The following is a 14,386-nucleotide window of genomic DNA, read 5'->3' as shown; positions in this document are numbered from 1 at the left end:
TAACAGGTCCCCTGACATCTGGGTCTGAGCCACGGTGGTGACAGACCGGAGGGCCTCCAAGCAGGATGGGTCCATCTTGAGGCTGAAAAAAGTACCTGGTTGTCCTGGGCTTCTGTGTGCTTGTGGTTGGTGTGCGATTCAATGGTCAACATATATTTTGCGATTTACTGTGAGTCTCGTGGACTTTTCATCTTTTTTGGTTATTAAATGCTTTAGTCTTCTACATATGTATTCTTCAAAAGCTTGTCCTGTTTCTTAACATAGTTTGCGTGTGTGATAGGGCTCCCCTCATTTTATGATGACCCCGGTGGGCATGTAGGGGTCCACTTGCTGCTGTTCCAGTTTGAACACCATGAGGTGATCTAGGAGACGTGTGTCTTAATGCCTAAGCCGAGGCCCGTGCTGCTTCTTAGGCTGCCTTCTCTGGTGGGGACGGTCTGCACCGGTGGGAGGTCCTGCCCCAGGCGTGTCTGACCGCTCTCCCGTCTGCCGCCCTCCTGCAGGCTGGCCGTGTGTGACCCTGTCTGTCCTGGGATGCCTGTACTGCTACGCGCATGTGGGCATTGCCTGGGCCCACACTTACTCGGGTAACTGACGGCGCCGGGCCCAGGTCCGCCCTAGTCACTGGTTTCCAGGGCACGTGCTCCACCCTCACCTCGGACCTCAAGGTAACCTCCAGGGGCCCTGCTCATCTTTTGTTGACGTCACCTCGCTCCAGGACTGGAAACTTGAGCTCTCGTAACTTTGGGAACTTAGAGACCCTCTTCGCAGCCTCCTCCTTTGCCTATGGAGTAAGCTGGACCCCAAGCAGTAAAACATCTGGCCTAGCTGTAGACGGTGATGTTGTGGTCCAGACCTCAGGTTCTTTCTCCTTTACCAAGAATTAGATGCAGTAGACGTTTCTGGATTGAGGCATATAAATTCTGATTAGTGATAGGCCTGTCTTCCACTGGGCAGTGTTTCTGAAACCTGTTGGGTCAGTGGCATTTAAGTGACCCCTTGCCTGCTTCCTGCAGTGCAGTTTGTAGAGCCAGCTCTGAGGGTCACATCACATTCAGCTCCTCGGCAGGGGGGTGGCAAAGCCACAGCTGTGTTGCCGACTACTGGGTCCAAGGAGATCGAATATAGACGTCAGGACCCAAGGAGGGCTGCTACTTGAGTTCATCATTCATCAGGGTGACCGCCATGTGGCTGCTTGTTCCCTAGATTTGCAGGAAAGTATAAACAGAGGAGTTCCTCTACCTGACAGTTAATTATTTCCTAGTAAAGAAGTATAATTTTAAAAAAAGAAAACAAACAGGGAGTAGTGTATGACAGACAGGTGCTATGGGGCAAGGCAAAGAGGACTTCCTGTGGTCTCTCCTCTCTCCATGCAAGTCCCAGCAGCCCTCTCCCCCTGAGTGGGTCAGACTCAGTGGTTTACACTCAGCGGTTGATGTTGTTTGTTTTGTTTCCAATAAAATGGAGCCCTTTCTACCATACAGATACTTCATATTTTTGTAAAATTGTCTTGAATATTTTTTGAAGAAAATGTTTAAAGTTGAAACACACTTACTTAATTCTGAATTATTCACTCTTCTGGAAGGATGCTAACAGGCTGCTAATGGCCTCAAGTGGTAGATAATTCAGAATACTTCCATTTGGCTTTGCTTTTTTTTTTTTTTTTTAATTTTCTGAGGGGGTAGAGGGTAAGTGAAGCAGCTTTAAAATTTGAATCCATAGTGTACCCAATTATGGGAGAACAGAACAACATCTCAAGCACATGAATTAATTGTCATTGAGTAGAGGGTGCATGCGGACCTGGTCTGTCCCCACCGTCTCCCGTTAGTCATTTGGTATTATCCTTGTGTCCTGGCTGCGGTTATTAGCTCAATGAGATTTAAACTTGCGGAGTGCAGGACCCGTCAGTTTGCTGGCGTCCTTTCTTCCCGGCCACTCTGCTTGGAGGCGAGTGGGGAGGGGACCCGATGTGGGTGGCAGAGGGTAGGCACACTCTATGTTAGCTGCAGCAAAGGGCAGAGGCTGGAGGGGGGCAGGCAGACCAGGGCAACAGTGGCCTTGGCAGCTGGCCTGATAAAGGAGGAGAAGGAGACACAGGCTGGCAAGTCCTTGTGCTTGGAAGTTTTCAGGAGGAGATGAGGTTGAGGAAGGGTGAGCAGTCAGATGAATACAGTAAAACTTCAGGGACTCTTAAAACGAATTCAAGATTTGTAATCAGCCAGAGGTCTTTTAGCTGAAGTTTATAGAGGAACAAAATCATGTGAAGATAATTGCAGGGAAATGTCTAATGTATGGGGTTCCCAGGTGGCGAAGTGGTAAAGGATCCTTCTGCCAGTGCAGGAGATGCTAAGAGATGTGTGTTCAACCCCTGGGTCAGGAAAGTCCTCTGGAGGAGGGCATGGCAACCCACTCCAGTGTTCTTGCCTGGAGAATCCCATGGACACAGGAGCCTGGCGGGCTACATTGCCTGGGGTTGCAAAGAGTCAGACACACCTGAGCATGCACACACACGCCTAATATATGTGTACATATAAATATATAAACAGTGTATATCTATCTATGTGTTTAGTCGCTCAGTTGTGTCCACTTTTTTGTCACCCCACGAACTCTAGCCCACCAGGCTCCTCCGTCCATGGGATTCTCCAGGCAAGAGTACTACAGTGGGTTGCCATTGCCTTCTCCCAGGATTCGAACCCGGGTCTCCTGCATTGCAGGCAGATTCTTTACCATTTGAGCTACAGGGAAGCCCTTATAAATATAAGTAATGCAAAATATTTTCAACTCTGGAGATGCCATTTTTATAAAAACAAATAGGCTTATTTACTCATTAAGCTATACTGGAAGAATAAGTGAATATATTTGAAAGTAATAATCCTGAATTTCTTTCAGCTATTGTATGATTGAGTGGTTCTCAGGAATGAGTACATGATTATTGTGTTTAGCTGTATATTTGAGGCCTAATTAACCAATATGTGAATAACCATCCAGGACTACTGTTATCTTAACCTTAACCTCTTGCTTTTCTCCCACTGTAATATGAAAATAATGTCTGTTTCCATGCATATGAACTCAAATTCTTGGAGCTGGTTTAAATGAAGGACTCCTGAGGTGTCTGAGCAGACAGAGCAGTCGCAGCTAAAGGACATCTGACATGTCACTTTCCCTACTTATCAGCCCGGGGCAACTTCAAGCATGGGACAGGGACAGGTCCCAAGGTCACTTCTAGCCCCAGGATCCTCTGACTCGCTCCAGGCATGATTGCCATGATGATTTCCAAGGAGGCCAGGAACACGTCGGAAGGACAGCCAAATATTGGTCATCTTGACGAATTCCTGGGACCGTGCAAGAAGATAGAAAATTATTTTATTGTTTCCTCAGATTAATTTATTTGAAAAGAGACAGCAGAAGCCCTTTGTTCTTAATAGTAAAGACTGTAGACTTAGAAAATAAATCAGTCATATGTAATATGGTATAATCTATATATTGGGAGAATGGTAATTTAGTGGCAGGGAGTTTCCCCTTAGAGAAAGAGCCTACTCATTGCTTCTTTATTTAAACTAATATGATGATTGACTAAGCAGTATACGAAATAAATATAATGAATTTCTTTTCTAGCAAATGTCCCAGAACATCTATATAGAAAGGCCAACTACTGAGAAGCCAGATTATCTCAGTGGTGCTGTCCTTTCTCAGTGTGTGTTGAGATGCCTCTCTGAAGCCTTTCTTTCATTGAAATTGTTATATTTTTGGAACAAGCCAGCAAAATTCCTTTTTTTTTTTTTTAATTGAAACCCATTTGGCATCCAAAATGTAACATCTTGGCTCTGTGTTACTTAGTCCTTGTGACTAATTATAAAAACCATATTTACAGAGAAAGATGTACTCTTTAGAGCACCTCAATAGTGAAAAACAATATTTAGTGTTTTACTAGGTGAAACTTTTGAAATGAGCATCAGTCATTTGGAACTTTAAAAAAGCCATCACCCTTAGTTTTATTATGCTTTCCTATAGTGTTAAAAAAAAAAAAGGGCATGTAGAGAAAGTCACTAAAAATGCTAGATTTATACTGCAGCCCGATGAAATCAAGCAGAGGCCTGAATGTGGCTTGTGGATCACAAATTCCTCATCCCTGAGGTAAGTTCTACCGTCTGTCAATAGAAAAGCACCATTTGTGAAATGCGATCCATTGGTATGAAATAAGGGCTCCTGCAGGCAGTGTTGTGGAGGATTGTGCTGTGAGCAGGAGGCGGTATCTGTTACAACCACAGCAGAGCTGCATCAGTGCTGGGATACAGCACTACCGTAGGGACACGCAGTTTTCTACCTCCATCACTTCTGAGACCATCAGTGAAGAAAGCACAGGTCAGAACTCATATTGTTGGCACTGAGTCTTTCCAGAAAGACTTGGTTTTTGACAGTATGTTTTAAAAGGCAGCAAAGCACGAACATACAGATTGCAATCCAAATTGTTCAGGATTGAAGCGTTCAGATCTAGGTGGGAGGTCAGCTTCAGCTCTGTGTTCAGTCAATATGCTGTACCACAACTGCCCAGCGATGCCAGGTTCGGAAGGCATCTCTGTATGTCTCATAGCATTGATAGCACAATTTCAAGATCATATGTCAAAGCACCTTCACAACCATTCTCTCACTGTGCAGAACTCTGGCACACAATCTTGGTGTCTCTAGAATTTTAAAATTCTCCAAAAACCACAGTCATAGGTGCTGTCCAAATTAGAGGTCCCCAGGCTTTTGAAAAGGTCTATGAAAGTACCACCTAGTTCTTTTATCTTAGGTCTGAACCCCTAATTCAGTGCCTGGAAGTTTATACAAGGAAAGGCAAAAGCAGTCATGTATGATCATTATAAAATAGTTTATTTACCATAATAAATAAAATTAAACTTTTTTTTTTCTTTTTACAAATATCACTTGTGCTTATTTAAAAATGTGGAGAAGGGAATATCAGTGGTGGGGCCACCCATTCCTCTTCACGTCCCCGGGTTGCAGTCAGACAGCGGAGTTTTGGCAGCGTCCTCAGCTGACCACAAAAATAGTATCAGCTCATTTGCACTTCCGTTGATTCATGCTTCTTTGGACTAAATGACAGATACAAAGGAAGAAGAGAAACCCAGTGGAGGATTTGGCAGGACTCAATGGCAAGAGTGTTAATACAAGGAGGAGTCCCAAAATGACGAACCGCTCGTGAGCAGAAGTGTCCTCAAAGGACTGGCGAAATGTGGGACAGTCTCCGACGGATGCACACACACAGTGTCTGAATAGTGAGAATACATTCATGGGGGGGCAGGGGGGTTGCATCTTTCTTCATATAAAAGCAGTTCATATCCTGATACAAGATCCATGAACATCTCCTTGAGTGACTAGGGGATCTGTTGGCTGACTCTGAAGTCACAGATAAAAAGACAGTGGCTCCAAGAAACGCTTCCTGGCGAGTATTGAGGGAGGGCACCCACCGGTCTGGCACCTGTGGGGTCGTCAGGTCCAGTTCTAGAGGTTCCAGAATAAGTCCGATAGGCTCATGTGAGAATGAAGTTTCATTTGAAACAAAGTTAAGCTGGAGGCACAGTCAGTCAGTTGAAACATCTCAACATGAACACCCTGGGTGCTGTCTCTGATGGCTGCGGTTCGTGCTGGGGGGACACTGAAATCTCATCCAGTTAGAGGGCACGAGAGCTGGTGAAGGTCATTTTTATTGACGCGAGCAAGAAGGCAGTGCAGTGACAGAGAGACAGAGGAGAGGCCGTGCGGGGGCCTGAGCAGGCCCTCGGAGGTCTCCTCTTTAAGCAACACTACGTGAGGAGGGGGAGAGGGAAAGAGAGTGTTGGCAGCGCCATCACGGTTGGAGTTCCATTCAAAGGTCTTAAGGCTAAACATCTGTAGAGCAAAACACTCTACAGTCTGTTCATCAAACGCACGTCAACTCGAATGGCCGCTAGGGCTCCTGACAGTCCTCGGAGGGTGCCTGTGCCATCTGGTGGTGAACGCAGCAAGGGTTTCTGAGGCTCCTTCCTACACCTGCCTGGGGCTTCTAAGGCATTCATTTCCTCCCCACCCAGGCTTGGGTGCAAAGTTTAACAGCTGGCTTAACACTTTCACCTTCCACTTACCGATCCAGGAGAGGCAGGTCGCTGGATGGTGGCGTGATGGAGGGCGTTTTTACTCTGAGCTGGCTGAAAAAGGATTCCAGGAAAGGGCCCTGCTGTTTGGCCATATGACGCGCTGTGTGTCATAGCACTTAGGATGATCTAGAAGGCTGAAGGTAAAACAAGCCCAGGGATTGGATAACAAGAACTGGAAACAGCACTGAAACACGTGGGCCCATGTGGCTGTGGCATTTTTGGAAACCAGTGGTTTCCGACTACTGGCTACAAACTCTTGCGCACACAGGTTTAATCTGAGGTCCGGAATATAAAGAAAAGTCTTGGAAACAATCAAGCCAGAGGATGTGAAGGTGAGGGAGGGGAGGGGATGGGTGATGGTGGAGCTACAATGATTGTGCGCCAGACCAGGGCTTCTCAACCAGATGTCTGCGTCCGGCTACTTCCTACAGGAATCTCCTCCTACCCAGAGGAGACGATGCCCTCCGCCAAGAATGTGCATTCCATCTCGTTGACCATCATCACAGACTCAACCCTCACCCCTCACCTCCGTCAGCAGGGAGGGAGGGGTACAGACAAAACCTCCTTCTCCAACACGTGTCAAGGATACTCCCTGGGAAATGGGGGCTCCCTATGAATGACATCCAAAGTAAGGAACTGATGATGTAAAAGATTAGGTAACCAGCAATTCCTGGGCAATGGTATGAAGACACCATGTCGCCTTCCCTCAAAAAGGAGAAAAACAGCTCAGGTTAGTCCAAATCCCTCAGCATAACTTTTCTACACTCTAAAGGTCGGGTCTAGTACCCAAACAGTTTTTGTTTTCCCTAATCTCTCTTCAGCCACCAGATAATGGTTTATAGTGGAAGGTTGAGTTGGTGGTATCTGAAGCTTGTGGTCCTTGCTTGGGAAGCCAGAGCAGCATCTGGGCAAAGGTAGGTAGTAAGCACAAAGCAGCCTGTGGCCAAGTGCATGTCATAAAAGTACAAGTAAAGGTTTGGCTCATTAAAAAAAATTTTTTTTTTTCAGAGAATCATTATAGCAAAAATCCCACAAATCCTTAAGTGGGGAAGAGTAAAAGCATATACAGCCCTGCCTGTGTTGCTCTGTTACCCCCAGGAGCATGGGTTGTGGGCCCTGTGACCCCCAGATGAGTGGATCCAGGCTTCTTGCCATGAGCTCAGTTTGAAACCTAGGAGTTGATCAAGCAATGTATTCATGAAGCATTATTTTTCTCTCCAATCAGGTCTGGACTTCAAAGCCTCACACATGAGCATCCTTGCCCCTCAGGCAGAGCTGGAGGGAAGGGCCCACCGGGTCCTAGGCAGGGGCTTCTGAATCTGGGTGTTGGTGTTGTCAGGGCCCTCATCCTGCCTTTCCTGCTGGCTCAGATGGTAAAGAATCTGCCTGCAATGCAGGAGACCCAGGTTCAATCCCTGGGAGAAGGCAATGGCACCCCACTCCAGTACTCTTGTCTGAAGAATCCCATGGACAGAGGAGCCTGGTGGGCTACAGTCCATGCGGTTGCAGAGTTGGGCGTGACTCAGTGACGAACACTTTCACTTTTCCCCTGCCTTACAAGTGGTAAGTCCTAAACTTCGGGAGCAGGTTGGGAGGCATGTTTAAGGAATGGCAAACTGGAACATTTCAGGGACAGCTGGCAGATGTGATTCCAGGCTCAGCCCCAAGGACTAGTTGGCAGCTTCTCAAAAGAGGCTGAAAGCCCCACAGCTTACCCAGAATCATTAACAGTCATGACTCTCGGCCCTGGGGAATTTCACTCCCACCCGCTCTGTTTGCTGCCATATGAGGCTGAATCCAGTAATGTCTCAGGCTCAGGAAGCCTGGGGGCACCCATGTAAACCACCTGAAAAAGCTGGACAAGTGTGTGTGGCCCCTGAGGAAGGACCCTCACCTGGACCTCAGTCTCTGCTCTCCCGGGCAGGCTGTGCCAAGCCAGCAGCCGGGTGAGGACAGCCCCATTCCACAGGGACAACTTAGGTCCAAGTCCTGGGTCAGGCCGTGGCCACTGAGCAGGACTGAAGGGGGAGGCGGGCCCAGACAGGCGGCTTTCAGAAACGCTAAACATCTTTGGGCAGGTCCTGACCTGGCAGGTTCGCCTCAGTACTGAGGGAAACCACCACTGGGACCTAGCCTGTCTCTACGGCAAAGCGACGCCAGCAACGCACAGGACTGCCACAGGGCAACACATGCAAAAGGTGAGCCCTGGATGATCCCATGCTCACTCACAGTCCAGATCACTTGCCCTCCTAACTCCGCTCTCTCCAAGGTGAGTTTTCTGAACTTCCAAACTTGCTTATCAATTTTTAGGGTCCTGATGATCCCTCTTTCCTTTCTCAGATGCCCCTGAAAGGAGCCCAAGCATGGGAACAAACGTGACCCCAGGTAACTGTGAGGCAGTGCAGTGTCCTCTGAGCATCATAGTTTAGGGACGTGGATAGCCCACAGCTGGCTCCATGATCATCGTTCTCAACTCGGACCTTCCTCGTAGACGACAGCTCCACAGTCAGCTCTCTGTCGCTTGACACAGACAATCTGGAAACACCTGCCTCTTTCTCTCTTCTCTCCTGAAGCAAGTACAGTCATAGACCTGCAGTCTCTTGGTTTCTTTCCAAGTCCTACTGACTTTCATATGAGATAAAAAGATTAGCTTTAAAATAAGGCCAAGCACGGCTCCCAAGTGTCCTATAAATGAACCCATGCAGTGGACAAAATACAAACTTCTCTAGGGGCAGTCCCAGTGAGAATCATCATATAAACATTGCTCTTGTTACAATCAATCATTTTACTGAGGTTTTGTGTGTGAGTGTCTATGTGTCTGTTTTGCTAATAAAGCAAATCCAGGCTCATCACCCTTCCTGCCGATGCCCCGTACCCTGAGGAATGCCACAGGAACACTTAGGAAGAGGTCAAGAAAGAACAGCAGCAAGGGGCCTGTGTGATGTGGCCAGTGGCATGGAGCCGGGCCAGAGATTCATCTGGAGCCCACAGGGCCCTCCCCTTCTGCGCTCCCTTAGCAGCTAAGGGCTGCAGATCACAGCCCAGAGAGTCTCTGGCTCCCCAAAGCCAGTCTCCAGTTCTTGGCTCATCTCTTTGGGGAAAACAGACCTGAAGATTCCCGGCTCTAAGTCTAGAAGAGGCACCCAAAGCTATCTCAGCTGCTTTTCAGCCTTAAATGTTCGAGACAGGAAGTCAAGAGGTTCTGCCCTCCCTCCAGCTCCCCTTGTCCCAAGCTTGTTACAAATGATGACGGTACAAAAATAGACGGTGACATCAGACATAGGCTGTCCAAGGACAGGGAACACTCGGAACTTCCTGTGCCTACCGCAGTCTCTGGGGGGGCCTTGGCAGAGAAGCCCAGTGTGCTAGTACACACGAGGGGTCCTTGCTGCTGTCCCAACCCATCCCCAGCGGCTGCTGTTTCTTTCCTGGTAGTTTTCATGTTGTTACAAATATCATGGCAGTAAGAAAAAAATAAAAAGGAAAATACCCTTTAGACGGCATGCCCCCCTCTTCCAAAATTCTGCAGAAAGAGTTCAGATGCAGCTCCCATCTTGCAGGGTGGGGGCGCATGCCTCTCCCCAGAGAGAGCGAGCGGAAGTGACTGGTCCCACTTGCGTTTTCTGTTGAGAAAAGCCTACTTTGAAAGTTGTTGGTCATGTAGGTGTGTGTGTGTGTGGCGGTGTCTAGGGCAGGACGGTAGGTTTTTGTCATCTTGGACTTTCCTTTTTTTTTTTTTTTTTACAGCAGACCTCTCAGCTTGCGCCAAAAATGTCTCTCTCTGATTCTGGGGACTGGGGCCTCGATATTTCAAACAGCTCCTGAGGCGACTGAGAGGACCTTCTGGAAGTTAATATCCTGAGTATCTCAGAGAGCTGTTTCTCAATGCTCGTCATCTTGGTGCTCAAGGCCTTGATGTCCTCCTTGAGCTCGTGCTTCACCTCCAGGACGGCGGCCTGCAGCGTCTGCTCAGGGATGGGGTAGAAGGAGTGCTTCACCTCCGCCAAGATGGGGCTCCGGTCCTGGGGGCTTCTGGCCTCGCCCACATTGTCCAGACGCAGGTCGCTCTTGGTGATGCCGCTGTCACACGAGTCCGTCTTCTTGAGCGTGGCCTCGCCGGCGGCCTTCGTCCTCTCGGGGAGCGTCTCCATGGACTCGGCCTTGGACACCTTGCTCCAGTCCTCGGTTTTCCCGCTGGCATCCTTGAAGCGGGCCCAGCCCTTGCGCTTGGCGCAGTCGGCCCCGCCGGCCTTGGGGCCCAGGCCCTCGGCCCCAGGCGCCTGCAGCCGGGCGTGATCCAGGCCCGCCGGGGCGGCCACCGGGAAGGCCACGGGCGTGGCAGGGCTCTCTCGGACGGTGACGACGCTGGCCTTCGCCAGGCCGTGGTGGCTGTGCTCGGTGAGGACGCTGCCCTTCTCCACGTCCAGGTCGTCCAAGTCCCGGCCGCCCCTCTCCGCGGCCAGCCTGGCCTCCTTCTGCTGGCGGAACCTCTGGAAGAGCCTCCGGACGGGGTGGTCGGGCGGCAAGATCAGGGGGGCCTCATTCTTCCGCTTCATGCGCTCCTCCTCCTCCCGTTTCACGTCACTGATCTTCCGGAACACGATCTGCGGGGAGACACAGTACAAGCCATGTTAAGCCAGCTGTGGTGCCAGACCACCTGACCTGCCTCCTGAGAAACCTGTATGCAGATCAGGAAGCAACAGTTAGAACCGGACATGGAACAACGGACTGCTTCCAAATTGGGAAAGGAGTATGTCAATACTGTATATTGTCACCCTGCTTATTTAACTTATAAGCAGAGCACATCATGGGAAATGCCAGGCTGGATGAAGCACAAGTGGAATCAAGATTTCAGGGAGAAATATCAATAACCTCAGATATGCAGATGACACCACCCTTAGGGCAGAAAGTGAAGAGGAGAGTGAAAAAGCTGGCTTAAAACTCAACATTCAAAAAAAAAAAAAAAATGATCATAGCATCCGGTTCCATCACTTCATGTCAAATAGATGGGGAAACAATGAAAACACTGACAGACTTTCTTTTCTTGGGCTCCAAAATCACTGCAGCCATGAAATTAAAAGATGCTTGCTCCTTGGAAGAAAAGCTATAACTAACCTAGACAGCATACTAAAAAGTAGAGACATCACTGCTGACAAAGGTCCATCTGGCTAAAGCTGTGGTTTTTCTAGCAATCATGTACAAGATGTGAGAGTTGGACCATAAAGAAAACTGAGTGCTAAAGAATTGATGCTTTTGAACTGTGGCACTAGAGAAGATTCTCAAGAGTCCCTTGGACTGCAAGGAGAGCCAACCAGTCCATCCTAAAGATCAGTCCTGGGTGTTCATTGGTAGGACTGATTTTGAAGCTGAAACTGTAGTACTTTGGCCACCTGATGTCAAGAGCTGACTCACTGGAAGACCCTGATGCTGGGAAAGATTGAGGGCAGGAGGAGAAGGGGACAACAGAGGATGAGATGGCTGGATGGCATCACCAACTCGATGGACATGGGTTTGGGTAGACTCTGGGAGTTGGTGATGGACAGGGAGGCCTGGCGTACTGCGGTTCATGGGGTTGCAAAGAGTCGGAGGCTACTGAGCGACTGAACTGAAAACTGGTGCTCGAGAAGACTCTTGAGAGTCCCTTGGACTGCAAGGAGATCAAACCAATCCATCCTAAAGGAAATCAGTCCTGAATATTCATTGGAAGGACTGATGATGAAGCTCCAATACTTTGACCACCTGATGTGAAGTGCTGACTCATTGGAAAAGACCCTGATGCTGGGAAAGATTGAAGGCAGGAGGAGAAGGGGACGACAGAGGATGAGAAGGTTGGATGGCATGATTGACTCAATGAACATGAGTTTGAGCAAGTTCCTAGGAGACAGTGATGGACAAGGAAGCCTGGCGTGCTGCAGTCCATGGCTTCGCAGAGTCAGACAGGAATGGGCAACTGACCAACAGCACTGGTCCAGGCACCAGTGATGGGGTAAGTCTGGATCCTCCCTAGCCAGACAGTCCTGACAGCCCACAGGAATGCCTGATGTGTTGGGCATGGGAGGCCCATGCTGAATCCTGAACAGTATAGATGGGGAGACAGGATGCCCCAGGGCAGAGGTGGCTGCTGTGCCTCACTCATCTCTCTGGAGATCCCTCTGAAGGCTCACTGAGCAGTGGGCCTTAGTAGACAGTCCGGGAGCTGAACTGAATTGGCACCCAGTTCTTCAGATTGCAGGGCTTCCTGAGCAGTTGTTTTCAAGTTTGTTTGAGAAGGTAATTCTGGGAGCTGAGGTGAGTCAGCACCCTTGACTGCCTCTCCTGGGTTGCATTTCAGGAGGGCCAAGCCCCAACCAGACCCAGGGAAGCAGGGTCCCCGTGACAGGGTCCCCACAGCACAGGGCGGGGAAAGACGGGCCTGGAGGGAGGTGAACCACCTGGAGTCCTGACAGCACGGAGGATGGGAGTCCAGTGGCTTAAAAGGGCTTAGATTGCGGAGTAAAAACATTTATAAAATGTCAATTTTCAGTGGTTTGAGTAAATACAGAGACTGAGGTATGAATCATAGCAAACTGTGGATAAACCAAAAGAGATTTTGGTTTTAATTGAATTTAGACATATGTCCCAAATCTGAAACACATAGAGAAGAGTAGAAAGAAAACTCTGCCACTGACCAGCTGTGTGACCCTGGGCAAGTCACATCCTTCCTTGGCCGGACCAGATCAACAGCTCTCAAATTGAGCTGCACTTCAAAACCACGTCAAGGAGGAGGTGGTCTCTACTGAGGGAGACTTCTCCGTGGCAGGGTCAGAAACTGGCATTTGCAGCAAGCTCCCAGGTGCTGCTGACCCAGGCAGCTGAGGCCAGCACTGCTGACCAGGCTCTCAGAACGCCAGGGCTGACAACTAGTGAGGTCACTGTGCTGTCCTCCGTGTGTGCACCTGCTTATGCGTGAGTGTGGTCACACACCAGCTCTGCACCCTCCTCCCCTCCTCTGTGATGCTGAGACTGAGCTGGTGCAGAGTGGGGTCGTGGGAGAGGAGGAGGAATGACCCCAGTGAGCCCCCAGTCCCTGAGGACTGAAAGGCGACTGACTGGCAGGCTTTGCAATCACTTATGCCACCTTTTTCCTCTGACTGGACAAAAGGCTGGTTTGCTGTTTGGGGTGGAGGACACCAAGCCAAGCAAACGTGCTGAGCACCGACTGTATGCAAGGCACATACCTATAACCACTCCATGACAGAGGAAGGCCAGGCCTTTTTGCCCAGAGCTGGAGTCTATGCTGGCACTGACTCAAGCCACTTAGAGGGACAGAGCAGCATGGGGTCAGGAGGAAGGCCCACCCGAATGGCCCTAAAGGCCCTGGTGATGCTGATTTCCTCATAGTTTGCTCAGCCACCAGCCCCCTCCACCAGTAGCCCTGCCTGGTTTTATGGCAGAGCATAAAGCATGAAGATTAATGAACTTGACCATTTAAGAAACTGAAAACGCAGAAAAACAAGCTGAAGATGAAGAGATATGATGAGGCTTTTTGAAAAGGCTGCTTCTCAACCCCCTCAAGATGGCCATTTCTGTTTCCTGTGGAATCAAATGCTACATTTTTCTCTCAGCAGCATCAGGAACATATGGTCCATGCAGACGCAGAGTCTCAGAGGGTGCAGGGCTCCCAGAGAGACCGAGGCCAGTCCAGGTCAGTAATCCCTCCCTGAGCTAAGCCTGTGTGCTCCCGGCGCCTGGAGCTAGAAGGGAGAAAAGCACAGCGCTGCGCTTGAGGCAGACTCGCAACTGAAGTACAAGGGGCTGAGCTTCCCGGAGAAGGGTCGGGGGGTGTGGGGCGGGTGCAGTCACGTGGAGTGATGGGCACATGAGCACAAGTTTTGGATCCCAGGCAGGCCTAGGACCATGGTCCTCAAGCTTCAGTTTCTTTGTCTGTGGAAGCAGATAGCACTACTGGTTCCCTGGTGGCTCAGATGTAGAGAGTCTGCCTGCAATGCAGGAGACTAGGGTCGGGAAGGTCCCCTGGAGAAGGAAATGGCAACCCACTCCAGTACTGCTGCCTGGAAATCCCATGGACAGAGGAGCCAGGCGGGCTACAGTCCACGCGGTTGCACAGAATCCAGCATGACTGAGCAACTGACACTTAGTATCATGAGGATGAAGTTGGGTAATAGAGTCTTAAAAAGAGTTCTTGACATTCAGTAGTTGCTGAGTAAATGTATTATGTATCATACATTGTGGGGGCAACCCTTGAGATGATT

The 14,386-nt window shown here is 49.4% G+C and overlaps 2 protein-coding genes across 3 annotated transcripts in view; one reads left to right on the top strand and one right to left on the bottom strand.

Moving 5' to 3' along the window:
- HHAT (hedgehog acyltransferase) overlaps positions 1-619 on the top strand; it is a 361,616-nt gene extending 360,997 nt beyond the window's left edge. Inside the window, exon 12 of the mRNA XM_068986339.1 lies at positions 504-619. Within this exon, the coding sequence (XP_068842440.1) occupies positions 504-595 (92 nt within the window). The 3' untranslated portion in view covers positions 596-619. The remainder of the gene's footprint in view (positions 1-503) is intronic.
- Positions 620-9,889: 9,270 nt separating this feature from the next.
- Positions 9,890-14,386, bottom strand: part of KCNH1 (potassium voltage-gated channel subfamily H member 1) — a 420,328-nt gene continuing 415,831 nt past the window's right edge. For both annotated transcript variants that reach the window (XM_068986173.1, XM_068986174.1), the window contains exon 11: positions 9,890-10,738. In XM_068986173.1, coding sequence (XP_068842274.1) covers positions 9,890-10,738 — 849 coding nt within the window. The remainder of the gene's footprint in view (positions 10,739-14,386) is intronic.

The sequence above is a fragment of the Capricornis sumatraensis genome, chromosome 14 (assembly GCF_032405125.1).
Source record: "Capricornis sumatraensis isolate serow.1 chromosome 14, serow.2, whole genome shotgun sequence".
NCBI lineage: Eukaryota > Metazoa > Chordata > Mammalia > Artiodactyla > Bovidae > Capricornis > Capricornis sumatraensis.
This window is presented reverse-complemented; position numbering and strand designations above follow the sequence as displayed.